General features: G+C 42.3%; 1 protein-coding gene across 8 annotated transcripts in view; it reads right to left on the reverse strand.

Annotated features, from left to right (window-relative positions):
• The window catches only part of LOC124607049 (histone deacetylase 6), a 325,114-nt gene that overhangs the window by 21,268 nt on the left and 276,125 nt on the right, over nucleotides 1-27,721 (reverse strand). For all 8 annotated transcript variants that reach the window (XM_047139236.1, XM_047139241.1, XM_047139228.1 and 5 more), the window contains one exon: nucleotides 6,368-6,496. In XM_047139236.1, coding sequence (XP_046995192.1) covers nucleotides 6,368-6,496 — 129 coding nt within the window. The remainder of the gene's footprint in view (nucleotides 1-6,367; nucleotides 6,497-27,721) is intronic.

Consider the following 27,721-nt stretch of genomic DNA (forward strand, 5'->3'; position numbering starts at 1 on the left):
GTCCTCGGATTTTTAACTGTCGCTTATCACTTATAGCAATGTTCGTTGATGTGAAGAATGCCAATTTGTACCATGGTTCAGAATCCATGTTAAACTGTATGTACTCCTACAAGTGCTTGTATTTAGGCAGTGCAAAGTTTGGGGGAAAGCAATGGTGTACTACTTCCAACAGGACCATGCCTAGTAAAGTAGTTTTGTGATTTCAGGTTGATAACAGCTTTACTTTTATGAAAATATAATTATATTGGTTCATTTGTAAGCATCATACCTAATACTAACCAACATACTAACAACAGAATGACATTCACAACACAGAAACCTGCTGTGTGACGCATATGGTTGAAGGGTGACTGTCCTGAAATACGACTTCTACACTGGGACGTTAGGAAAGTAGGGATGAACTGCAAAGTAGTTAGATGTCCTTTCTTTAGGAGAATTACAAAGTAGTTGGGTATACTTTATTTAAGAGAAGGCCGTACATCAAAAAGGAGGAAGCTATGGTGATGGAAAGCATACAAAAATGTAGTGTGGGGTGAGAGAATGGAGTGAATGTGTAAAGCCAAAATAAAAGACTTTACCATCAAGTTCAAAATAAGGCCTCACTGGCCTAGTTCCCTTTACAACATTTCACATGCACCCATTCTTTTCCCCCTAAATAAAGAACATGTAGTTCCAAAACTTAGAACTGTTACTTTATACTGCAACTTTTTTTTATCCACTGTACTAGAGAGTGTATACGTGGACAAGGAAAAAAATTCCCAGATTTTTCCTGGATTTCCTGGTTAAAAATACACTTTCTCCCGGAAGAAAACACACTTTTTCTGCGTTATTAAATGACAGCATATTTTCCCTCAGAACTGTAAAACTTATCAATCCTTTGAATGGTTATGTTTTATTACACGGATGTAGAATTCCCCGGCACTTTAGAAAATGAAACTCAGGGAAGAAAACCCCTTTTGGAAAGATTTTTGATGTTCAGCAACATGTACGCTGCATATTTTCATATTACGAAAGTATAAATTCGAATTCCACCAAACAATGCATGCTACTTTCCGAACCATCGTAATCGAGATTGAGATGCACTTTTCTAAGCCAGTCATAGCTCATGTCACGTGATGCCGCCAGTCAATGACAGCGGTTATTCGGACCACAGGACACGTGATGCAGTCAGCTAATAGCAACATCACTGTTAAGTAGCATGTATACACAAACAGGAAAAGTTAATGTTTTAAATTAGTATACACAGTGTTGCTACAAGAAAAGAAAAGCTTTCACACATAATATTGGTCTCTAAGATTAATAAGCTGCAAGAGAAGCTAAGCTTTCACATATAATGTTGATCTTCATTGCACATGTTACACTTCAACATATATCAGACAAATGAGCCAGTAAAATTTTTAGCCGAGTCCAGTGATTTGTCCTCGAAGTTTTCCACAAATAAATTAGCTACCGCAGAGGGGAGAGAGCTTCCCGTAGCACTACATCAATTTGCTCATAAAAACGACATGAATGTCGGATCTTCTGGGTTTGAAGTGGCTAGTCATCAAACGCTATGTGATTTAAGAAACTCATCGTACATTCTTGCACATAGTTCAGCTTGCGTAAAAGAAAGTTTACTTTGAAAGTAACGCTTTTCTAACCACCAGTCGCAATATTTTCTCGTGACGTGTTACAAATAGGTTCGTTTCAGTAGTCGTCAGAGAGCGCCCGATAACAGACGCCCCCGCGTTTTGGCAGCTGCTATGATGCAGGAAGCCTGTATGTACGTACGTGTAAAACATTAAAAGATCTTACATTATGTCATAAAAGAAACAAGCCATCAGAGGATGCTCCAAGAGCATCGGAATTTCGTGAACCACACTAAAATGGCACATTTGAAGGGTATACTTAAAGAGCACATTCGTATATCCAGATTCCCAATGAAGTAGGCCTCGATCTGGTATTAAACTTTTCAGTATGGGTTTCGGGATGTAAATTTTCTTGGAGTACGAGTACTGTATCAACTCATTTTTGATTCTTTATTATGGCATAACGCCATCGTGCTAGAAGATGAAAACGTGCACTTAAAATGCAGCGAGCAGTTGAAATTAGCCAATAGTGTAGAACTAAAAACTTCGTTTCAAACACATTGACTGCCCTAGCGTAAAAAGGTTAATAAAAACAGAATTTCTTTAGCAAACTGACAAAAATAACTTCATTGTTCTACAAGGCGATTAATGCATGACTGTCAGAAAAGTGGAAATACAATAAAATCTGAAACTAATAACATATCAGCCTTCCGTAATTATGTGAATGTATTTCAATTCACTTGATAGTTCCCGGCCGCAGAAATCCGTTTTGTTTTCATTTGAAGTGAGAGCAGTAAACGAAGAGGAAACAGCAAAATCACTAAATGTAAACATGGGTCACGTGGAGACTACACACTTCCCCACTATAACTCAGACTGCTCTACGCATCAGCCCTGGATCTACGATATTTTCGTACCAGGGCAATACTAAGATAGTGGCATCCACCCCCTCCCGTCCTCCTCCCTCAAGTATTTGAGATACGACGTCAAAAATTTTAAAAAATCGAGTTTTCAATGATATGTTCCTTTTGTAGCGCACATCTTTCTGGAGAGTCTAATACATAAAACATACATATTCGAGGAAATGCAAGACATGTTATTTGGTCTTAAGTGTGCCAGAGTGCAGTGCCACCCTCTTCACGCAGCATTCTTCTATGACTTGTCACTGCATTTCGCTCCGTGGAATTGAAACGTTTATATTTCGTACTGGATGCCATCAAACTATATTCACGGCAGTGGAAATTAAAATGTCCTGTGGTGTCTCTAGCAAGACAGTACACATTTCTTTAATCCTTAGCTCCTAGCATTCTATTCTTTCTAATCTTGCTACAGCTTTACATGGCGTGCTTTCCTTTCTGCGAAAGAATCTGTAACCTCATCAAAGTTCGTCAAATATTTTGCTAAATGAAAAATCGAAATATCGTTGTCTAATACTGCATAAGCTATCAATACAAGCATTACCCAAGACTGGTATGGTTTCTTGATCTGATTACGTCTATTTTGTCACTGTCTGCTAGATAAAACAAAATAGGCCTTTCTAACACTGCCGAAATTGTAACACACACCAAATAAACGAGACTGCTTTGGCACAAATGGTCATTTTTATAACACGACAGAATATAATTCACAAAGACTGACATAACATGCCTATTAGGCCTACTACAAGCAAAGAGCTTTATGTTAGAAAACAGTTTCACATTTCGTTCATATGCTCCAGTTTCTCGAGCAGGAGATCGAAAAGTAGTAGTACGAGATTTTTATATATATTTGGAATCGTCATTTTCTTCTCTAATTTCTGTGATGTCAGTGTTTCTTCTCCTTCCTCGTTCTAACAAACAATCTTGTCATGACTAATTCTGGAACTATTCCTGCCTTTGTCAAAACTTATTCGCTGGTTAACTTCACTAACCCTGCCAGAATCACTGGTTTACTAATCCCTGATTATTCTCCAGTTAGGCGTTGTTCTGTTCGTACAAAGTTTACTAATGTAGCGATCTGGACAAAGATTTTCTGACAAAATTTCATTTTCTTGGATACACCAAGAAGATAATGTGTAATCTTTCTTACCTGTTATTCCTGTTAGTTGTTTATTTCTACTCTGGTAGTCTGAATCTATGGTTTTCCCTAGTAATTATAACAACGCTGATCATTCACAAACCCAATCAACAACATAATCAGAGAGGGATTGGCGTTCGCTCGTTCGGCTTTACTCCGCTCAGCTCATATAGCCCGGTCCCCTTTTGCCTGCAGGAAAGTCTATTTCTAGATGCGACTAAGATTACTCTGATAGACATCACGTACACTATGCACGCATTCAAAAATCAACTTATGATTCATCCAGAAATCAACTTACAGAGTGTGTTGGAAAACCAACAAGGATGTGTTTCAAAATCATATGAATAATCGATAGACCAACGTGCGCTGGATGCTAGGTGCTTTGTGAAACAAGGTTTTTTTCTCCTCAAGAATATGAGTGCTTCTGAGCTTCCTTCCTTGAACCATTTATCAGAAACTTTAGGTTTCAGGCTGTGTCTATCCTGAACAGATGTAAAACATATTCACTGTTTCCTTACTGACTCCATCAGCTGTTCATTAGAACTGTATAGCTCTTTTCTTCCTTGTTTATTTCACCCAGGTTATTGTGTTCATTATTTCTGTAACTATTTGTGTTTAAGATGTTTGTGTGCCAACTATGGCCCAAAAAATTTACATTTTGTAACATAAATTTCTGACACCGTTAACCAGCTAACATAAATAGATTATTTCATCTTTTCTTTTTTGACTATTAGATTCTTGCTTTTTAGTGATTAAATATTACAACAGATAAATCGAAATAATGAAAAGCACATGGGCACAAATACACAGTGTATGTGACAGAAATAAAGAAATTTAAAAAATATTCAAACTAATTAACTGAATAAAAATTATGCTCAAAGTACTTGTGATGAAGAGAAAAGGAGTAGGTAGAATCTTCCAGGACTCAATACTGAAGACCTTCAACATAACACCTTAATGTGTTACCTGTGGGGCACCCCTCTCCAGTATCTTCAGGCTTTAATGTTTATTGAGACATTCTTTTTTTTGTCAATTATTCCCAAAAGGTAGCTCACCTGGGTGAAGGGCTGCGGGTTGTGAAACTTGGGGACCTAACTTATACAACCATGTAAGTGTTTAAAAATCAGTTCCACCACTGGGGTTCTATATTTTTAAGATGGGTAAAAGAAATTGTCTGTGATCTTGTTGGTATAATGATTTTGGGACACCAAGAAAAATCTAAAGGAGAATACCTGGACCAGAAGGAAACCTCACTAATGAAGCACAACAATATTTAAAAATCAGATTAAGTAGATTCTTACTTGCAAGTATAATCAAGCACTTCTACGAGGTGCATTCAAGTTCTAAGGCCTCCGATTTTTTTTCTCCGGACTGGAAAGAGATAGAAACATGCGCATTGTTTTAAAATGAGGCCGCGTTCATTGTCAATACGTCCCAGAGATGGCAGCACCATACGGCAGATGGAATTTTACTGCCAGTGGCGAGAATGAGAACTGTTTTAAATACTTAAAATGGCGACGTTTTCCTTACTTGAACAGCGTGCAATCATTCGTTTTCTGAATTTGCGTGGTGTGAAACCAACTAAAATTCATCGACAGTTGAAAGAGATATGTGGTGATGGAGTTATGGATGTGTCGAAAGTGCGTTCGTGGGTGCGACAGTTTAATGAAGGCAGAACATCGCGTGACAACAAACCGAAGCAACCTCGGGCTCGCACAAGCCGGTCTGACGACATGATTGAGAAAGTGGAGAGAATTGTTTTGGGGGATCGCCGAATGACTGTTGAACAGATCGCCTCCACAGTTGGCATTTCTGTGGGTTCTGTGCACACAATCCTGCATGACGACCTGAAAATGCGAAAAGTGTCATCCAGGTGGGTGCCACGAATGCTGATGGACGACCACATGGCTGCCCGTGTGGCATGTTGCCAAGCAATGTTGACGCGCAACGACAGCATGAATGGGACTTTCTTTTCGTCGGTTGTGACAATGGATGAGATGTGGATGCCATTTTTCAATCCAGAAAAAAAGCGCCAGGAAGCTCAATGGAAGCACACAGATTCACCGCCACCAAAAAAAATTCGGGTAACCGCCAGTGCTGAAAAAATGGTGTCCCTGTTCTGGGACAGCGAGGGCGTAATCCTTACCCATTGCGTTCCAAAGGGCACTACGGTAACAGGTGCATCCTACGAAAATGTTTTGAAGAACAAATTCCTTCCTGCACTGCAACAAAAACGTCCGGGAAGGGCTGCGCGTGTGCTGTTTCACCAAGACAACACATCTGCACATCGAGCTAACGTTACGCAATAGTTTCTTCGTGATACCAACTTTGAAGTGATTCCTCGTGCTCCCTACTCACCTGACCTGGCTCCTAGTGACTTTTGGCTTTTTCCAACAATGAAATACACTCTCCGTGGCCGCACATTCACCAGCCGTGCTGCTATTGCCTCAGCGATTTTCCAGTGGTCAAAACAGACTCCTAAAGAAGCCTTCACCGCTGCCATGGAATCATGGCGTCAGCGTTGTGAAAAATGTGTACGTCTGCAGGGCGATTACGTCAAGAAGTAACGCCAGTTTCATCGATTTCGGGTGAGTAGTTAATTAGAAAAAAAAAAAAAAAAAAAATCGGAGGCCTTAGAACTTGAATGCACCTCGTATAACAGATGATTTTTACTTTAATAACAGAGACACTATAAACGGCAACAACAATCAGTGTTAATCTGCTAATGATCACTGAAATTCAAACCTGGTTTTCAATATATGCTTCACATGCATAGCACCAGACTGAAATGTCAGAAAAACTGAGTGTGATTGGGTGTGACATTTCCATACCGTGCTCCACCATATGCCCATTTACATATCGGCCACAGTGAACCTGAGAAAATAAAAGAGCTTTACAATTTCCTTGAAGATGAACAGAGGTATATAGTACTGAATGAAATGGACAAAGTCACTTCATTTCTTATTACGTTATTTGAAAGTTTTTACAAGTTAATGCCACAGAAAATTATTTCTACAATAAATCATCATAATCATTACCAGTGTACACTTTAATAAGAGTTTTCATTAGATAACGTGCTTTTTAAGTTCTACTACCTCACTTTTGATACAGTATTCTACATGCAGTGAGCTGTATAATGATGCTTGTAAATATGGCACATTTATTTGCTGCTGCTCACCATATGCTGAGCTGCAGATAGGCACACAGTAAACTTTCGGCCAACAAGGCCTTTGTCAAAAATAGACAAAACACACACACACACACACACACACACACACACACACACTAGAAGCTGGAGCCAGACAACGAACAGCAGCACAAGATGGGAGAGGCAACAGGGTGGAGGTAAGGAAGTGGCTAGGGCAGGGAGGAGGAGGGATAGCAGAAAAGGGGGGGGGGGGGCAGAAAAAGAGCCACTGTGGGAGCATGCAGCGACAAGGCGAAGAGAGGGTAGGACAGCTATGTGCTATCAGGAGGTTAGACTGAGGGCAGGTGAGAGGAGGAGGAGGTGGGGGGTAGTGGAAAAGGAGAGAAGTACAAAAACTGGATGCGTTGGTGGAGTAGGGGGCTGCGCAGTGCTGGAATGCGAACAGGAAAGGGGCTAGATGGGTAAAGACAATGCCTAACAAAGATGAAGGCCAGGAGAGTTACAGGAACATAGGATATATTGCAGGAAGAGTTCCCACCTGTGCAACTCACAAAGGAAGTATCCAGATAGCACAGGCTGTGAAGCAGTCATTGGAAAGAAGAATCCCGCGATGGGCAGCGTGCTCAGTAACAGGATGGTCCAGTCAGTTGGTGGTGTTTTTTTTTTTTTTTTTTTTTTTTTTTTGCCACAGTTCATCAGTGGCCATTCAGGCGAACAGACAGCTTGTTGGTTGTCATGCCCACATAGAATGCAGCTTTGCATGTAGGTCACATGACTGGTTTCATAGGTAGCCCTGCCCTTGATGGTATAGGTGATGCTTGTGACTGGACTGGAGTAGGTAGTGGTGGTGGGAAGATGTATGGGACAGGTCATGCATCTAGGTCAGATAAGGCACACGAGTTCAGTTTTTGTACAAGGCTGGGGAGGGAGTGATTACAGTCTCTATAAGCCTCAGTTGGACCCTTGGTGTATTTTGAGAGGGACTGCACATCACTGCAGATGCAATGACCATTGGTGGCTAGGCTGTATGGAAGGGACTTCTTAGTAAGGAATGGGTAGCAGCTGTCGGAGTGGAGGTATTGCTGGTGGTTGGTTGGTTTGATATGGACAGAGGTACTGACATAGCCATCTTTGAGGTGGGGGTCAACATTGAGAAAGGTGGCTTGATGGGTTGAGTAGGACCATGTGAAGCAAACGGGGGAGGTGTTGAGATTCTGGAGGAATGTGGATAATATGTCCTCACCCTCAATCCAGATCACAAAGATTTTATCAACGAATCTGAACCAGGTGAGGGGTTTAGGATTCAGGGTTAGGTTGGCACAGGGTGGTGTCATGCGGGTGCCCACAGCTGTACCCCAGATCTGTTTGTAGGTAATGCCTTCACAGGAGAAGTAATTTGGGTGGTCAGTCTTGGCGACTAGGAAAGAGGTGGTTGGTTTGGAATCCATGAGGCATTGGGAAAGAGAGTGTTCAAGAGCAGTAAGCCTAGCCAGAACCCAGTCCCACACTGCTCCTGCGTTGTTGTTAGGCTCATGGAATCCTACCAAATGGCCTTATCATCAAATTACCCATCTCTAGCTGCCACCCTTCCTCCCACAATGACCTCCATCTGTTCAGATACTGACAATCCTTAGCCGTTACCAACACAGCCCTGCAAAGAAGCCATATCAATCAAGCCCAAACCTCATTGCAATACCTTCTCTCCATCCATAAAATTCTTCTACTAAGCAATCCCAAATTCCTGGATCCCATAACACACTTTGAAACTCTTGCCCTCCAGAAACTAGAGCAACATGCACGACACCACATCAAAAAGCTCTGTGCCCTGTTCACTTCCCATTCCTGCCTTCCACTACCACTGTCCACCACCTCTACAACAACCTCCAAATATCTCCCATGTCTCCTCATAGCTGACAAACCTGGTCTCGCAGACCTACTACATTTACCCTACCATCCAAAACTCACTCCCATCATCATACAGAATCCAGAACCTAAACAGACCCAAAACACAGTCATGAAGCTTTACTCCACAAGCTTTAGCCCCCACAGAAATATCAGTTCTTTCCAAATGCCTCATTTTTTGCACCACTCCCAAATTCAGTCATGCAGAACTTGTTAAAGACATTCTCTCCTCCTCCCCAACTTGACAGTGGAAACACTTTTTCACCAACAAGCCTACCAATCAGACTCAACTAAAGATCAATGCTGAATCCTGCCTGACTGGGTTCACTCCTCCATCCAACTGTGATCCACATCCACAGCTGCCAAATCAACCCCTATTTTCTTTCCAGAATTCCTTAACCTTGAACTTTGCCTCACCATCATTCCCCAAATCCCTCAGCATGGAAACTAACCTTACATCCGCAGGAAGAACTGAATCCACCACCTAAAAACTGATTCTGACCTTATAATCTTACCCACTGATGAGTTCTCCACCATTGCTGCCTTCAACCGCAAGGACTACCCAGCAGAAGAACTCTGTCAGCTGTCAGATTCATCCACCTACAAGCCCTGCCACAGTGACCTAGTGACCCCATTCCAGAAATCCAGCAGCATCTCTAGTCTCTCCTCAAATCCTTAGGCCCATCCCAGAACCTCTCCCTCGAGTCCATCTCTCTCCTCACCCCTACCACTCTCCACATTCCTACCTTCTTCAATGCTTCCTAAAGTCCATAAACCCAACAACCCACGAAGCCCCATTGTGGCCGGTTACTGTGCCCCCACTGAGAGAATCTCCGCTCTCAGAGACCTACACCTTCAGCCTATTATCCACAACCTACCCTACTGTATAAAAGACACCAACCATTTCCTCTACTGACTCTCTACAGTTGCTATTCGTTTACCACATGGTGCCCTGCTCACCATATTGATGCCACCTCCCTTCACAGTAACATTCCTAATGTCCATGGCTTACCGCTATTTAACACTTCTTTTCCCATCGTCCAATGGATTCCAAACCTACAACCTCCTTACTAGTAGTCTCCCACTATATCTTCACCCACAATTACTTCTCCTTTGAAAACATTAGTTACAAACAAATCCGGGGTATGGCTATGGGCATCCACATGGCACCATGCTATGCCAACCTATTCATGGGCCATCTAGACATAGCTTTCCTAAATACCCAGAATCCTAACCCCTCACCTGGATCAGGTCCATTGATGACATCTTTATGATCTGCATCAAGGGTGAAGATACCATATCCACATTCCTCCAGAACCTCAACACCTTCTCCCCCATTTGCTTCACCTGGTCCTAGTCAAAACAACAAGCCACCTTCCTCAATGTTGACCTTTACCTCAAAGATGACTACATCAGTACCTCTGTCCATATCAAACGTACCAACCACCAGCAGTACCTCCCTTCGACAGCTGCCACCCAATCCACAGTCACTCTCAAAATACAGCGAAGCTCTCACTGAGGCCTTTACAGACCGTAATCAACCCCCATCCCCCAACCTTGTACAAAAACAGATCTCCTGTGTCTAACAATGGAAGATCCAAGACTGAATGTAACAATATTAGAGAAGGAAAGTTGCTACTCACCATATAGCCGAGATGCTGAGTCGCGATATGCACAACAAAAAGATTCACACAGTTATAGCTTTCCGCCATTAAGGCCTTTGTCAGCAATACACACACACACACACACACACACACACACACACACACACACACACACACACACACAACTTGCACACACGTCTGCAGTCTCAACTAACTGAAACCACACTGCCATAATTGTGTGAATCTTTTTGTCGTGCCTATCATGACTCAGCATCCCCGCTATATGGTGAGTGGCAACGTTCCTTCTCTAATATTCATCTCCTGTGTCCTATTTTTTCAATAACCCACCACCTCGCACAATCCCACCAGCCAGTCATAGTGGAGAATTTCCCTTGGCACTCAGTACCACCACAACTGGAGCACCTGAATTACATCCTCTACCTGTCGTTGTGACCTGAAATGAGAAACGTCCTACCCACTATCCACCCCACAGTGGTAATCTGCCACCCACTGAACATACACAATATCCGTGTCCCTCCCTACATAACCCCTTGTCTCACATTCCTGTAATATTCCATCAAAGGCAGGGCTACCTATGAAACCAGCCATGTGATCTAGAAGCTAAGCTGCATCCACTGTGCTGCTTTCTACGTGGGCATGACAACCAACAACCTGTCTGTCTATATGAATGGCCACCGACAAACTGAGGCCAAAAAAACAACTACACCATCCTGTTTCTGAGCATCCTGCCCAACACAATGTTCTTCATTTCAACGACTGCTTCACAGCCTGTGCCATCTAGATCCTTCCCACTAACACCAGCTTTTCTGAATTGCACAGGTGAGAACTCTTCCTGCAATATATCCTATGCTCTGTAACCTTTCTGTCCTCAACCTTCATTACCCACTGTCCTTACCATCTAACCCCTTCCCTGTTCCCATTCCAGCATCACACAGTCCTCTATTCCACCAACGCACCCAGTCTTTTTACTTCTCTCCTTTTCTGCTACCACCACTGCCCCCTCTCTCCCCCAACATCCATTGGTCAACCTTTTATAAGGAGTCTAACACTGAATACATAGTAATGTGACACATGATTCAAGGAAGTAACACATATTTTACACAAATATAGAATATTACCATAAATTGAGAAACCCACAAGCAACAACTTAATTTATACATGTCCTGATATTCAAAATGTGTTAATGAAAATGGCATTAACTTGCCACATAAACTATTTGACTTCAATCACCAGCATGATATGCTTTTTATATGCAGTCTAACATTTCAGTGTCTTTCTACCTGTGTTAGTATTATGTTCATGAACAAGTGAATGGGCAGAAGCCTGAGGGCAAAATTAAGCAATAAGTCAACTGACCAGTTTCTGTAAAATAATTTTCCATACGTAGATCATCAACTGGTGCAAAGCATACCAAGATACTCTTTTAATCATTGCGGAGCAATGAGTGTATCTCGCTGCCTTACAGTTGGTTTTTTTTTCCCCATAATGATAAGTCTTATTCATCAGAAAGCCATAAAGTACTTCAGTGACTCACCTGAGGCAATACACTCAGCACTGCAACCTATACAGCAGTGTTATCAGTGTTTATGGAATGTGATTGTATGGTGTGTTGACTACTTTGGGTATACAAAAATTTTGGTCAGATTTTTATTTTAAAAAAGCAAACAAAATTCCTTTTCAGATTATTCTGAAAAGATTGCCAGTATTAAAATGTGTATAACAGATAATGGCAATTCTAAGAATGTAATGGATAATAACAAGGAAAGGAAGAGTAACAGCCACAAAAAGATTTGTTACTGCTGTAATGAATACAGGGTCACATAGGACACACTTCTGCATGTTCAATTAAATAGTTGCACAAAAACAAGTAAATGAGGTTTCCTGAAAGCTGCAACATTAGACTAAAAACTATCCATAACATTTCGACTGTGGCCCTTAAATAATAAAATAGACCAGTTGGTATTTTTTTGTTATTTTTCCAAGCCATTTGACTCTGTATATCATGTTACTTTCTTAGAAAAACTGAACTTTTATGGAACCAATGGATTTACAAGCAACTGGTTTGAATTGTACTTAAGTAGTTGTGCGGAATAATTCAAACAATGTTGGAAGGAGAGAAAATTTTACTGACTGGGAACAAATGATGATGGGAGTCCCTTAGGGTTCAATTTTGGGTCCACTCCTGTTCCTTATATACATGAGCGATCTTCCACTTGGTATTAATCAAGCAGAATTGGTACATTTTTGCAGCAATAGTGGTGTTGTAACCAATCTCAAAGAAGGTCGAAATTGTTACTGACGTTTTTAAAGAATTATTTAAATGGTTCTCTGAAAATGTACCCTCCCTCATTTTTGAGAAAACATACTATACATAGTTCCATACAACGAATAAGTCATACCAGCAATTGATCTAGAATATGAACAGGAGTCAATAAACAGAATGGAATGCTCCAAATTTTTTAATATACATACGGATTAACTTGACCTAGAGGCAACACATTACTGAGCTGTTCAAATAATTAAGGTCAGCTACTTTGATCACTAAATAATTGCTAGTCTTGGAAACAAACGAATCATCCTTCTAAAATGTTATGTATAATTTCACAGAATAATGACTTATGGGATAATTTTCTGGGTAATTCATCACATTGATTGTACAAAAGCAAGCAATACAAATAACATATGGTGTTTACACACAGTGATCTTCTAGTTACCTCCTCATAATTCATCACAATCTGAGAAGACAGTGATGACGACACCTACAGCACTATAAGAAAAAATTACCTTTATTACTCATTATTACAGCAATCAGTGGCTCAGAAATGAGTTCAATATAAATCAGCAAACATTTTTTTAGCAGTTGGCCAATATAATGTAAAATGTCTGGCAGATAAAGCAAGTTTTAAATCTAACTGAATATCATTTCATCTGTACAATTTCTTCTATTTCACAGACAAATTATTATTTACAATACTGCAGCCTGTCAAAAGAACTAGCTTTAAGTGAAGTTGCATGAGTAGGACTGAAAAAATAATATGTTCCTTCATGTTAAATTCAGGCCAGGGTGCCACTTTGGAACTTTGTAAATGGCCAGCACATTGCCATCCACTGAAACCTACAGGTACATATACTGTAAACTGACTCATTGCAAATCATTTCAATGCAAAAATCATTGAAGTGATCTATGGAATATGTATCTAACTAATGAACTAGCTGCAATAAAAGGAAGGATTTGGAAAGACCCCCCCCCCCCCCCCCCAAGCTCTTGCAGTACTGGTGGGTTCTCAAATGCCAGGTCTCTTAACTATCCCAATAGCATTTTGTGAAAAAAAACTACTTCACTCCACGGATTCCCATTTGAGTTCACAGAGCATTTCTGTAATATTCATACGTCAATCGAACCTACAAGCAACAAATCTAGCATCACGCTTCTGAACTACTTTGATTTCATCCTTTAATCCAACCTGGCAGTATAGATCTTTATAGATGTCTCACACTTTAATAGACCTTTTCCTCATACACTAAAGTCTACCACTTGCGTTCTCTACTATCAACCTTATGTGCTCATTCCATTTCATGTCACTCTGCAATGTTACACCTCGATATTTAATTGAAGTGACTGTGTCGAGCAGTAACTGCTAGTACTGTATGCAACATTACATGATTGTTGTTTGTACTCATACACATTAACACATTTAGAGCATGCTGCAATTCACCACAACAAACCCTAATTCTACCCAAGTCATATTGTATCCTGTAATCACTTGAAAATGATACTTTCCCGTACACTACAACATCATCAGCAAACAATCACAGACAGTTGCTTGCAATATCCATGAGATTGTTTGTGTGTGTAGGGAACAAGAGTTGTTTTATCACTATTCCTTAGGGCACCCTTGTTTCTGATGGGACACTTGCCATCCAGGACATTGTCCTGAGCTCTATTAGGTAATAGTTTGCATCGTGGCACTGCATCAAATACTTTCCAGAAATCTAGGAATGTGAAAGCTGATTGTTGTCCTTTATCCATGGTTCACAGGATACTGTGCCAGAAAAGGGCAAGCTGAGTTTCACACAAATGATGTTTTCTAAATCCTCAATTTGTGAACAGCTTTTCTCTCTCAAACAATATATATATATATATATATATATATATATATATATATCCAAAAACAAAGAAGATGTGACTTACCAAATGAAAGCGCTGGCAGGTTGATAGACACACAAACAAACACAAACATACACACAAAATTCTAGCTTTCGCAACCAACGGTTGCTTCATCAGGAAACAGGGAAGGAGAGGGAAAGACGAAAGGAAGTGGGTTTTAAGGGAGAGGGTAAGGAGTCATTCCAATTCCGGGAGCGGAAAGACTTACCTTAGGGGGAAAAAAGGACAGGTATACACTCGCATACACACACACATCCATCCGCACATACACAGACACAAGCAGACATTTGTAAAGGCAAAGAGTTTGGGCAGAGATGTCAGTCAAGGCGGAAGTACTTAGGCAAAGATGTTGTTGAATGACAGGTGAGGTATAAGCGGCGGCAACTTGAAATTAGCGGAGGTTGAGGCCTGGCGGGTAACGAGAAGAGAGGATATACTGAAGGGCAAGTTCCCATCTCCGGAGTTCTGACATGTTGGTGTTAGTGGGAAGTATCCAGATAACCCGGACGGTGTAACACTGTGCCAAGATGTGCTGGCCGTGCACCAAGATATGTTTCGTCACAGGGTGATCCTCATTACCAACAAACACTGTCTGCCTGTGTCCATTCATGCGAATGGACAGTTTGTTGCTGGTCATTCCCACATAGAAAGCTTCACAGCGAAGGTAGGTCAGTTGGTAAATCACGTGGGTGCTTTCACACGTGGCTCTGCCTTTGATCGTGTACACCTTCCAGGTTATAGGACTGGAGTAGGTGGTGGTGGTGGTGGTGGTGGTGGTGGTGGTGGTGGTGGTGGGAGCATGGAACAGGTTTTACACCGGGGGCGGTTACAAGGGTAGGAGCCAGAGGGTAGGGAAGGTGGTTTGGGGATTTCATAGGGATGAACTAAGAGGTTACGGAGGCTAGGTGGATGGAGAAAAGAAACTCTTGGTGGAGTGGGGAGGATTTCATGAAAGATGGATCTCATTTCAGGGCAGGATTTGAGGAAGTCGTATCCCTGCTGGAGAGCCACATTCAGAGTCTGATCCAGTCCCAGAAAGTATCCTGTCACAAGTGGGGCACTTTTGGGGTTCTCCTGTGGAAGGTTCTGGGTTTGAGGGGATGAGGAAGTGGCTCTGGTTATTTGCCTCTGTACAAGGTCGGGAGGGTAGTTGCGGGATGTGAAAGCTGTTTTCAGGTTGTTGGTGTAATGGTTCAGGGCTTCCGGACTGGAGCAGATTCGTTTGCCACGAAGACCTAGGCTGTAGGGAAGGGACCGTTTGATGTGTAATGGGTGGCAGCTGTCATAATGGAGGTACTGTTGTTTGTTGGTGGGTTTGATGTGGACGGACGTGTGAAGCTGGCCATTGGACAGGTGGAGGTCAACGTCAAGCAAAGTGGCATGGGATTTGGAGTAGGACCAGGTGAATCTGACGGAACCAAAGGAGTTGAGGTTGGAGAGGAAATTCTGGAGTTCTTCTTCACTGTGGGTCCAGATCATGAAGATGTCATCAATAAATCTGTACCAAACTTTGGGTTGGCAGGCTTGGGTAACCAAGAAGGCTTCCTCTAAGTGACTCATAAATAGGGTGGCATATGAGGGGGTCATCCTGGTACCCATGGCTGTTCCCTTTAGTTGTTGGTATGTCTGGCCTTCGAAAGTGAAGAAGTTGTGGGTCAGGATGAAGCTGGCTAAGGTAATGAGGAAAGAGGTTTTAGGTAGGGTGGCAGGTGATCGGCGTGAAAGGAAGTGCTCCATCGCAGCGATGCCCTGGACGTGCGGAATATTTGTGTATAGGGAAGTGGCAACAATGGTTACAAGGATGGTTTCTGGGGGCAACAGATTGAGTAAGGATTCCAGGCGTTCGAGAAAGTGGTTGGTGTCTTTGATGAAGGATGGGAGACTGCATGTAATGGGTTGAAGGTGTTGATCTACGTAGGCAGAGATACGTTCTGTGGGGGCTTGGTAACCAGGTACAATGGGGCGGCCGGGATGATTGGTTTTGTGAATTTTAGGAAGAAGGTAGAAGGTAGGGTTGCGGGGTGTCGGTGGGGTCAGGAGGTTGATGGAGTCAGGTGAAAGGTTTTGTAGGGGGCCTAAGGTTCTGAGGATTCCTTGAAGCTCCGCCTGGACATCAGGAATGGGATTACCTTGGCAAACTTTGTAAGTAGTGTTGTCTGAAAGCTGACGCAGTCCCTCAGCCTCATACTCCCGACGATCAAGTACCACGGTCGTGGAACCCTTGTCCACCGGAAGAATGGCGATGGATTGGCCAGCCTTCAGATCACGGATAGCCTGTACTTCAGCAGTGGTGATGTTGGCAGTAGGATTAAGGTTTTTTAGGAAGGATTGAGAGGCAAGGCTGGAAGTCAGAAATTCCTGGAAGGTTTGGAGAGGGTGATTTTGAGGAAGAGGAGGTGGGTCCCGCTGTGACGGAGGACGGAACTGTTCCAGGCAGGGTTCAATTTGGATAGTATCTTGGGGAGTTGGATCATTAGGAGTAGGATTAGGATCATTTTTCTTGGTGGCAAAGTGATATTTCCAGCAGAGAGTACGAGTGTAGGACAGTAAATCTTTGACGATGGCTGTTGTGTGTCTATCAAACTGACAGCGCTTTCGTTTGGTAAGTCACATCTTCTTTGTTTTTAGATATATTTTCCCCACGTGGAATGTTTCCCTCTATTATAAACTATATATATATATATACACACACACACACACACACACACACACACACACACACACCAGACTGGTTGATGAGTGACTAAATGTGACTTTTATCCACTTAGCAAACTTATGTAGGACCAGAATTTTCTACAATTCGCAGCATCATATTTCAATAAAATATAATGGTTGTTGTTGTATTCTTTACATATCAATCTTACCAACTTTTGCCTGCTGACATTCCTTCATTATTTTTAGAATCAAGAGTGGATCAATCACTGTCTGCCCATGATTTTTCAAATTTTCTGATTAAAGCGCAGTGGTTCTTCTCTATTCTTTACCCACTTACTTCTCACGACTGTGATTTACAATCAGTTTAAACTTTCCTCAAACTCCTCTACATCTATCATACTGGAAGTAAATTATGTCGTGTCACTGTCTAAGTACGAAAGTAACGACTGCTCACCTGCTCTTTCTAGCATAAAAATTCTCCTGCCCCTGTTGATACAGGTATTAATTTTAATAACCATTGCAGCTATGACAGCACCGTGAGAACTAGTTCCTGTCTATATACTAACACTATTAATAAGGTCAGGACTGCTTTTAGCTACAAGGTCCAAAATAAGCTTTAGTACTCAGTCCCCCCACCACCTCAATCTCAGCAATAGTTGAGATTAAAGCACACCGAACATTCCAAGCAGGTAACAATTGAAACAACCTTAACCAACACAGCATTCTCAATGGCATATCAGGTGTCTACATTATAACATTAACTGTAGGTGACATCTTTTGCACACTCTTCATCTTACTGTAATCCACAGATACTGCTGCTGAGAAACCTAGTGCTGGAACATAGCCTGTTCATCTCAAATAGCTCCATAAAATGCTGCTAAGCTTAACACAAACATTCAAAAGACAGTTCACCATAAATAGAGTAATGTGTACTCAATACAAGAGCCACTGCAGCAAGGTCTGCAATTTAACCCAGGGCACTAGCAAGTTTGGTGATAAGAAACTTCACATCGTAAGTCCCCCTTTGTCTGCAAAATACTAGCAACGAAAATTCATCACAATTCAAGCCAGCTACTTCCAGAGTTCCTACAAGACATTAAGTGAGTGCAGCCAAAACTTATGTAACTGAGAAATCTTCTGACAGTACTTTGCACTGTCAAGTTTATCATCCCCACTAGATGAGGCTACCATTAAGATGAATGAATCTTTGAGAGTTAGATAAAAGCTACTACGTATCCTATAGGAAATTCAATTGAGAAAACTGTTAAATTGAAAGGAGACAGGATGGCTGGCCTTTACTTATCTTCAAATGCAAAATGTCGAGTACTGGCAAATCACTCAAAAGCAGAAAAAACTGTTCCAAACTTGTACGTTTCTTTCTCGAGGACAAAAGAAGGATTTGTTGGGAATGGTTGTAAAAGAGTTGCAGGTCACTCGGACCTCTGTTTGTGAGGACAAGTGGAGACAAAAACAAGAGGAAATCGTCAACAGAGTATGAGATCAAAATAAAGTTGGTTACAGGGAGATGAAAAATGCAATTTAGAATTTGATGGGCAATTGGGGGGGGGGGGGGGGGGGGGAGCGCAAAGAGAAAGATAGCTTAAAGGTAAAGATTTTAAACAAGTCACAGAGTAAATAGCAAATCATTGGGAAAAAATGAAGTGATGGTGCATAAGGATACATTGGAAAGAGGTTCCCATCTCCAGGGTACAGGGATATTAGTGCTGATTGGATGAATCTAAATGGGCCATACGGTGTAGCAAGCAATGTAAATGCCACTTTCTTTCAAACTCTTCAGTAGCATCCTTGTCAAAAGCTATGCCACTCCCTGCTTTTAATCCCCACCCCTAAAGTTGCTCTCTTGAGTTATGTTGAGCTTGCTCAGGAACTAAGTACTGCATGTCCCCAAAGCATTCTTCTGTGACCGTTTACTTGCACAACCAGTTTAGTGGTGGTCACTCCTATTTACCGCATTTATTCGAATCCAAGCCACACCTGAAAAATGTGTCTCGAAATCAAGGAAAAAAAATTTTCCTAGATCTAAGCCACTCCTGAAATTTGAGACTCAAAATTCAAGGTGAGAGAAAAGTTTTAGACCGCCCCTCCAAATCGAAACAAAGTTAGTCCATTGTAACACGAAACACAATTGAGGTCGATTGGATGAAGATACAGCTACAGTAGTTTGGTTCGAGTCATAAGCTTAACAGTTAAGCTTTACCAAGCAGCCATTGCTAGGTGTCAGGCGCTCCATCCATATTTATACGGGTACCCTTCCTTTTTCGTGTGCTTCGTCTGGTTTGAATCGATTGCTTATTCTGCTTCGATCTGATAAGTGTTCTCTTTGTTATAGATGCTTACGTCACTCTATGCTGAAAATGAATTATTTTACTGTGTCATGCATTGTTTGTCACATTCTGATAATGAGTGATTACGACCTGTCGCCGCTCGCGGCATGGCTTGCTTTTGTGCATGCTACCGTGGCTTTTTTAAAAAAAAAGAGAGAGAAAGAGAGAGAGAGAGAGAGAGAGAGAGAGAGAGAGAGAGAGAGAGAGAAGAATTGTCTCATAGGCGGAACAATGGCAAGAGACTGTTATTTGTTGTTACTCACACTGTTGCTTTTTTGATAATGATCAACAAGAACCAAATAATAGACTGCGTATGATAGAAGATGTTCTGAACAAGAGTTTAGCGAAAATTTTTCTCCGTTTGAAAATCTTTGCAGATGCCTCTTTAGTACATTACATTCTGCACAGAAATTAGAGTCATCTTAGATTTAAAAATCTAGTCAGTTGCCATGCTTCATTTCTGACTGTATCACTATTCAGCATAAGAATAATATGAATATAAACATGACATTATATGTATATTCTTCCGCAGTTGCTGTTGTCTCACTCTAGTTTCGTAGTTTATTAGGCAGACAGGATTTAAATGAGATAGCAGCAAACACGAAAGAATACATGGCATAATGTTTACATTCTTCTACCCTTCTTTTCATTTATTTACTGATGCAGAGGTTTTGGCGCCAGTATTTATCTTTGTGTCAGCAAAGGATGCCTGTGTAGCGCTACAATAATTTGACGGCAGAAGTTAGTTGTGGCGGCACCTAGCAACATTTTTCAGAACTTCCACTTACTTTGCACTCAATTCTAAGCCGCAGGCGGCTTCTTGGATTACAAAAACAGGAAAAAAAGTGCGGCTTAGATTCAAGTAAATCTGGTAATATGCTGTAAACAACATGTGTTGTTTCAGATGTAACTCTGCCTGTTGCAGGATTTAGCAGTAGTGGAACTAGGATAACTGGTAACATGCACATGCAGCAAGTTTTACAGAGGAAACAATTACAGCTGTCGGAACATTAGGGTAAGGGGTTAAATTCTGGCAATGACCTGGATTGACAAGGCTCTTTCAGAGGCTGGGACAGAGAGTGATAGTGGGTGGTGTAGAAAGATATCATGGAGAGATGATCTCATGTTAGGGATAGACGAAAAAGTTATAGCCTTCACATGGTAATGTACTGAGGCACTCAAGGCTGTGTGGTACTAGATGCAAATGGGGTTGCTTCATAGTATTTTGGATGTAAGAGCTCTGTTTGTAGGAGTGGAGATTAGGAGACTGCAATGGAGACTTGTTTGTAGATAAGATCTCTGGGGTAGTTGTCAAAGAGGAATGCCTGGGACACATAGTTGGTACAAGTGTTGAGGGATTTCGTGCTGCAGCAGATGTGTTTGTCTCAAAAGCCTAGCCTGTAAGTGTGTGTGTTTGTGTGATGTTGAAGGGATGGCATCTTTTAGTATGTCAGTACCATTGCTTATTGGTTGATTTTATGTAAAATGAGATTTGGCTGCCAGCTTCAGTGACAAAGGTCAACATCAAGAAAGATGCCTTAGGCCAGGCATGGCCAAACTTTGGTGACCCACAGGCCTGATTCACGTACTTACTTCAGCTCGTGGTCCACCTCCTTATGGCGCAACAGCAAAGCTCCTAGCTCTTGAAGTCAGAACTATAGAATCAGTGACCTTATGTTTATTGGATAATGCATCAATATGAATGGCATCCTATTTGTGACTTGCCACCCCAACAAATTATGCCACAGAACGCATGTTCTTGAAAGTACATTCATTCTATGTTCAATCTGAGTTCCCTCTATGGGCCAGGTTGAAACCAGTCATGGGCTGGATGCAGTCCACAGGAAGCTGGTTGCCCACCCATGTCATTGCATTTAGAAAGGGGGAAGGCAAATTTTGATTGGAAGAGAGAGTTCTGCTGTTGCGTGAAGTGCAAGAGTTCTTCACCGTGAGTTTGGTCCACAAAGATGTAATCAATAAATTTGTACAAAATCATGTGACCGCAGTTTCTCGTTGTTGAGGAATGCCCCTTTCATGCAGCTCATGAAAAAGATTCTATGGGACCACCACAAATGAACCAACACTCTGCAGTGGAGTGCGAACTGTACTGAAACCTGGCCGGCAGATTTAATCTGATATGTCAGGTTTGAGTCACAGTCTGGCACAAAGCTCTAATCTACCAGGAAGTCTCACGAGACATGACCAGCCTGGTTCCTGTAGTCATTCCTCTGATACTTTTGTAGATCTGGCCCTCAGAAGAGAAGTAGTTATGGGTAAGAACGGTGTTAGCTAGAGCGACAATAAAGAAGTGGCCCAGTGTTTGTGAGATTTTGGTGTAGAGTGAGGATGGCTAAAGGTAAAAAGTAAAGTTTCAGGTAGGAAAGGAGTGGGAATAGATCTGTGATGTTGCAGAAAGTGGTTGGTGTATCATGTATCACAGGAGGCTCTGTGGTGAGCTGGAGATCTAGCAGCTGGGTTTCTCTCAAGCTGTGTTCTGAGTGACAAGCCCCTCATTTCCACCCTTCCACCACCAATCTGTTCCCTCACTCTCTTTCCCAATTGTGGAAGTAAAATATAAGTTCCAAATGCCAGGAACACTCCTCCAATCTATATTTAAAAGTTCATCCACAGTGCCTGAAATTCTTCCTTCTGAAAGTAAGTGCAAGCGAACCATTCTGTCTCCTCCTAAAATGACAACTATGTATCTCATTCAATAACGATCAACATCAAGCTAGAAGTATTATATTATGTGTCTGCTTTACATTGCACAAACAGTTCCCCTGTGGACATCCATCAGTCAGATATGGGTATAAGCAGACATATGGCTCCACTCAGTAGTAAGCTAGATAGTACCTCAGGACAGTGTCTCGGGAATCGTCACCAGTCGCCACCAATACGAACAGGCCCAAACAGACATTATAGAAGTTACTTCTAGATGTTAGTCATTGTTCACTGGATCTACGAGCATACCAGAGTTTAAAACAAATCAGTGCAACTGAACTCTGATCTATACTGTCAGGCACACTCTTCATACTCCAGCTGAGTACTGAAACTTTTATCAGCAAATAATTGTGAATTGTTACTAATTTGTGTTGTCATCTATTTTTGGCGTATCTGTTGCCTAACATTATTTGTCCCTGGGATGACTGTGTGTAGTTGCTGTGCTCATGCAAGCCATCTCGTAACAGCAACTACTTGGTGCCAAGGGGTTCTCCTCCTGCCACTAAGAGCATTTGGTGAAAACAACAAGTACAGTCTAGGAGGAACATTGAATGGAGAATTTCTCAAGCCATGCTTGATATTCGAATATACACTTTTTTCAATATTTGAACATTTAATTTTAGTTTCTTTCTTGTGTAGCTAAACACCACTATACAGGTATGATGTTTTTTTTGTATTATTCCTTTTGTAGATACAATGGTAATATACTTGGATTACAGACATAAATGCCAGAACAATAGACACTATGAAATACACTACGAAAATAACACATAGCTTTTGCATTCTATGCTAGTGCAATAAACAAACTGCCAAGCAGAAATGGGTAAATAGGATATTAGTGGCATAAAAGTAACTGTAATTATACATGGGAAATAAGAAACTGTATAGACCGCTGAAACTATCAATATACATGAAACATTAAACCAAAGTTAAACATTATTTTTGTTTGAACAGAAACTCATGAAACTGATAGTATTGTATATATCATGAGAAAGAAAGTCTCTCATATATTAGAGTTCCTGTGATTGCTCACATGAGGAAACATATCACTCTGAAAGGAAACTTGTAGCACAGGTAAGATGTCAAATATTTTGCTTCTAATATTGTCAACAGCAGGATTACTAAGGTTAAGCACTAGCTCAGCACTAAAAAATTCAAAAATAATGGTCTCACTGGACAAACATAAAAGAACTACGACTCAACTCCCTCATAAGAAAATGATGTGGAAAGAGTGAAAAATGATGGAAAGATAGGTCATTCCAAACCAATCTACACACCTGGAAATTGAAATAAGAACACCGTGAATTCATTGTCCCAGGAAGGGGAAACTTTATTGACACATTCCTGGGGTCAGATACATCACATGATCACACTGACAGAACCACCGGCACATAGACACAGGCAACAGAGCATGCACAATGTCGGCACTAGTACAGTGTATATCCACCTTTCGCAGCAATGCAGGCTGCTATTCTCCCATGGAGACAATCGTAGAGATGCTGGATGTAGTCCTGTGGAACGGCTTGCCATGCCATTTCCACCTGGCGCCTCAGTTGGACCAGCGTTCGTGCTGGACGTGCAGACCGCGTGAGGCGACGCTTCATCCAGTCCCAAACATGCTCAATGGGGGACAGATCCGGAGATCTTGCTGGCCAGGGTAGTTGACTTACACCTTCTAGAGCACGTTGGGTGGCACGGGATACATGTGGACGTGCATTGTCCTGTTGGAACAGCAAGTTCCCTTGCCGGTCTAGGAATGGTAGAACGATGGGTTCGATGACGGTTTGGATGTACCGTGCACTATTCAGTGTCCCCTCGACGATCACCAGTGGTGTACGGCCAGTGTAGGAGATCGCTCCCCACACCATGATGCCGGGTGTTGGCCCTGTGTGCCTCGGTCGTATGCAGTCCTGATTGTGGCGCTCACCTGCACGGCGCCAAACACGCATACGACCATCATTGGCACCAAGGCAGAAGCGACTCTCATCGCTGAAGACAACACGTCTCCATTCGTCCCTCCATTCACGCCTGTCGCGACACCACTGGAGGCGGGCTGCACGATGTTGGGGCGTGAGCGGAAGACGGCCTAACGGTGTGCGGGACCGTAGCCCAGCTTCATGGAGACGGTTGCGAATGGTCCTCGCCGATACCCCAAGAGCAACAGTGTCCCTAATTTGCTGGGAAGTGGCGGTGCGGTCCCCTACGGCACTGCGTAGGATCCTACGGTCTTGGCGTGCATCCGTGCGTCTCTGCGGTCCGGTCCCAGGTCGACGGGCACGTGCACCTTCCGCCGACCACTGGCGACAACATCGATGTACTGTGGAGACCTCACGCCCCACGTGTTGAGCAATTCGGCGGTACGTCCACCCGGCCTCCCGCATGCCCACTATACGCCCTCGCTCAAAGTCTGTCAACTGCACATACGGTTCACGTCCACGCTGTCGCGGCATGCTACCAGTGTTAAAGACTGCGATGGAGCTCCGTATGCCACGGCAAACTGGCTGACACTGACGGCGGCGGTGCACAAATGCTGCGCAGCTAGCGCCATTCGACGGCCAACACCGCGGTTCCTGGTGTGTCCGCTGTGCCGTGCGTGTGATCATTGCTTGTACAGCCCTCTCGCAGTGTCCGGAGCGAGTATGGTGGGTCTGACACACCGGTGTCAATGTGTTCTTTTTTCCATTTCCAGGAGTGTATTATTAATTACAGTTCCTTCCCACGTGTGGTTTCTCAATCCATGGTTTAAATGGAGTTTCCTTCTGGCTGTAAATTTGTCCTTCAATTTTGCTATAGCTGTATCTATTCCCTTATCATCTTACAATGGAAAATCCAGGATGGAATAATGATAATAATATGAAGAAGATAAGACTGCTACTCACCATATAGTTGAGATGCTGAGTTGCACATGGGCACAGCAAAAAGATTGTCAAACAGGTAAGCTTTCAGCATTATTCACTTCACCTGGTCCTCCTTGACCCAACAAGTCACCTTCCTCAATGTTGAACTCCACTTCAAAAATGGTTACATCAGTACCTCTGCCCACATCAAACCTACTTAACCATGAGCAATACCTCCCACTTCACTGAGTGAAGTGGCGCAGTGGTTAGCACACTGGACTCACATTTGGGAGGACGATGGCTCAAACCTATGTCCAGCCATCCTGAGTTGAGTTTTCTGTAATTTCCCTAAATCAGTGCAGGCAAATACCACGATGGTTCCTTTGAAAGGGCACAGTCAATTCCCGTTCCCACCCTTCCCTAATACAATAGGACCGATGACCTCATTCTTTGGTCCCCTCCATCCAAATCAACCATCCAACCAACCAACCTCCCACTTGTGACAGCTGCCACTTATTCCATACCACAGAGACTGTTCCATAAAGCCTAGTCACCCATGGCTGTCGCATCTGTAGTGATGAGCACGTCCTCTCGAAATACATCAACGGTCTCACTGAGTCCTTCACAGACTGTAATTAACCTCGCAAGCTTGTACAGAAACAGATTTCCCGCACCTTATCTCTCCAGTCACCCACCAACTCCTAAAGTGCTACCTTCCAGTCACAGAGGAGCATTCCCCTCGTGACTCAGTACCACCCAGGATTGGAGCAACTGAATCACACTGTCTGCCAGGGTTTCGACTACCTCTTGTCATGAGGAATGTCCTACCCACTATCCTTCCCACCCCTCCCACAGTGGTATCCGGTCGCCCACGGAACCTCCACTACCCTCATCTTTCTTGACACAACTCCTGCTTCCAACCCTTGCCTCATTCAGGGTGTATACACAGACAGAGAAAAAGAATTCCCGGATTTTCCGGTAAAAAATACACATTTTCCCAGGTGTAAATACATTTTCTCTATTTTAACTGAAGTATATTTTCCCTTGGAACTCTAAAATTTATCAATCCTTTGAATGGTAAAGAGTTTATACTCTGGCGTAGAACTTCTTCCTATTACAAAAGTATAAATATGAATTCCACCGAACACAGTACATTAGTTTCCGAAGCAGTGAAAGCGAGATTGCGATGCACTTTTGTCAGTGAATCATAGCTCGCATCACATCTTGCCAGCCAATGACAGCAGATATTCAGAGCATAAGACATGTGATGTAGTCAGCCAACAGCAACTCATTGTTAAGTAGTGCACAGAAATAGGAAAACTTGCCGGTTTAAATTAATATGAACATAGTTACAAGAACAGCTAAGCTTTGGCATATAATATTGGTATGTTTTGCATTGTGCTACCCTTTAGATATATCAAACCTGAAATGTGCCACAAAAGTTTTAAATAGTGACATAAATGTCTGGTTTTATGCGTCCGAAATTTTTCAAAGTGGCTGATCCTCAAAGTGTTAAGTTTTAAATGAGATTCGAATGATGTGTGATTTAAGGAACTCATTAGACATTCTCACACACAATATAATTCATCTTGCGTAAAGGAAATTTACTTTGAAAGTAGCACTTCTCAAACCACCAACTGCAATATTTTTCCTGCGAGTTGTTAGAAATGTAAACAGTTGTGACGTCACACTCATCAAAAGCAGCTTTTTGTTATTAAGTATTGCATAGTCTTCATCCTAAAGTATGTGACATATTTTGCTGTCAGCAGACACTTGCAAGCATACTTCATTCTGTTTTCATAATTGGCACATTTTCTTTGCAATGTAAGTTCTATTTTGGTAATTTTCTCTTCTTCATGTTTTACTGCTACAGCATAATTCTGCAGTAGGAGGCTAAAGTAAAATTCTTTATTAGAGTATCAGTTCTTAACAGTCAAATTTACAAAAATTTAACTGAAAATTAGAACAATGAAAAATTCATGGAATTCTAAAAAGTTTCCAGGTTTTTTCCAGTTTTCTCTTGGATGAAAAAATTCCTGGGATTTTCCTGGATTTCCTGGTTGTCACAGGGTGCATACATCCTGTCATGGCTAACATCCCTGTAATAGGCATAGACGCAAGACCTGTCCCACATATCCTTTCATCATCATCATCATCTACTCCAGTCCAGTCACAAACATCACCTATACAGTCACAGGCAGGGCTACATGAGAAACCAGTCATGTGATCTATAATCTAAGCTGCAACCACCATGCTGCATTCTATGTGGGCATGACAACCCATAAGCTGTCTGTCCACATGAATGGCCACCAACAAAGTGTAGCCAAGACACAGCTGGACCACCAAGTAGCTGAACATGCTGCCCAACAAAACACTCTTCGATTTAATGACTGCTTCACAGCTTGTGCCATCTGGTTCCTTCCTACCAACACAAGTTTTTCTTAACTGCACAGGTGGGAACTCTCCCTGCAATATTTCCTACATTCCCGTAACCCTCCTAGCCTCAACGTTAGTCACTGTCTATCACCCACTTATCTCCATCCCTGTTTGCACTCCAACACTACATAGCCCTGTATTCCACCAATATACCCACAGTATTTTTACTTCTCTCCATGTCTCCACTGCCCTTGCTCTCTGTCTAACCTCCTGACTGCACCTAGCTGCCTTAACCTCTCTCCACCTCATCCCTTCATGCTCC

This window comes from Schistocerca americana, chromosome 1 (assembly GCF_021461395.2).
Source record: "Schistocerca americana isolate TAMUIC-IGC-003095 chromosome 1, iqSchAmer2.1, whole genome shotgun sequence".
NCBI classification, from domain to species: Eukaryota; Metazoa; Arthropoda; class Insecta; order Orthoptera; family Acrididae; genus Schistocerca; species Schistocerca americana.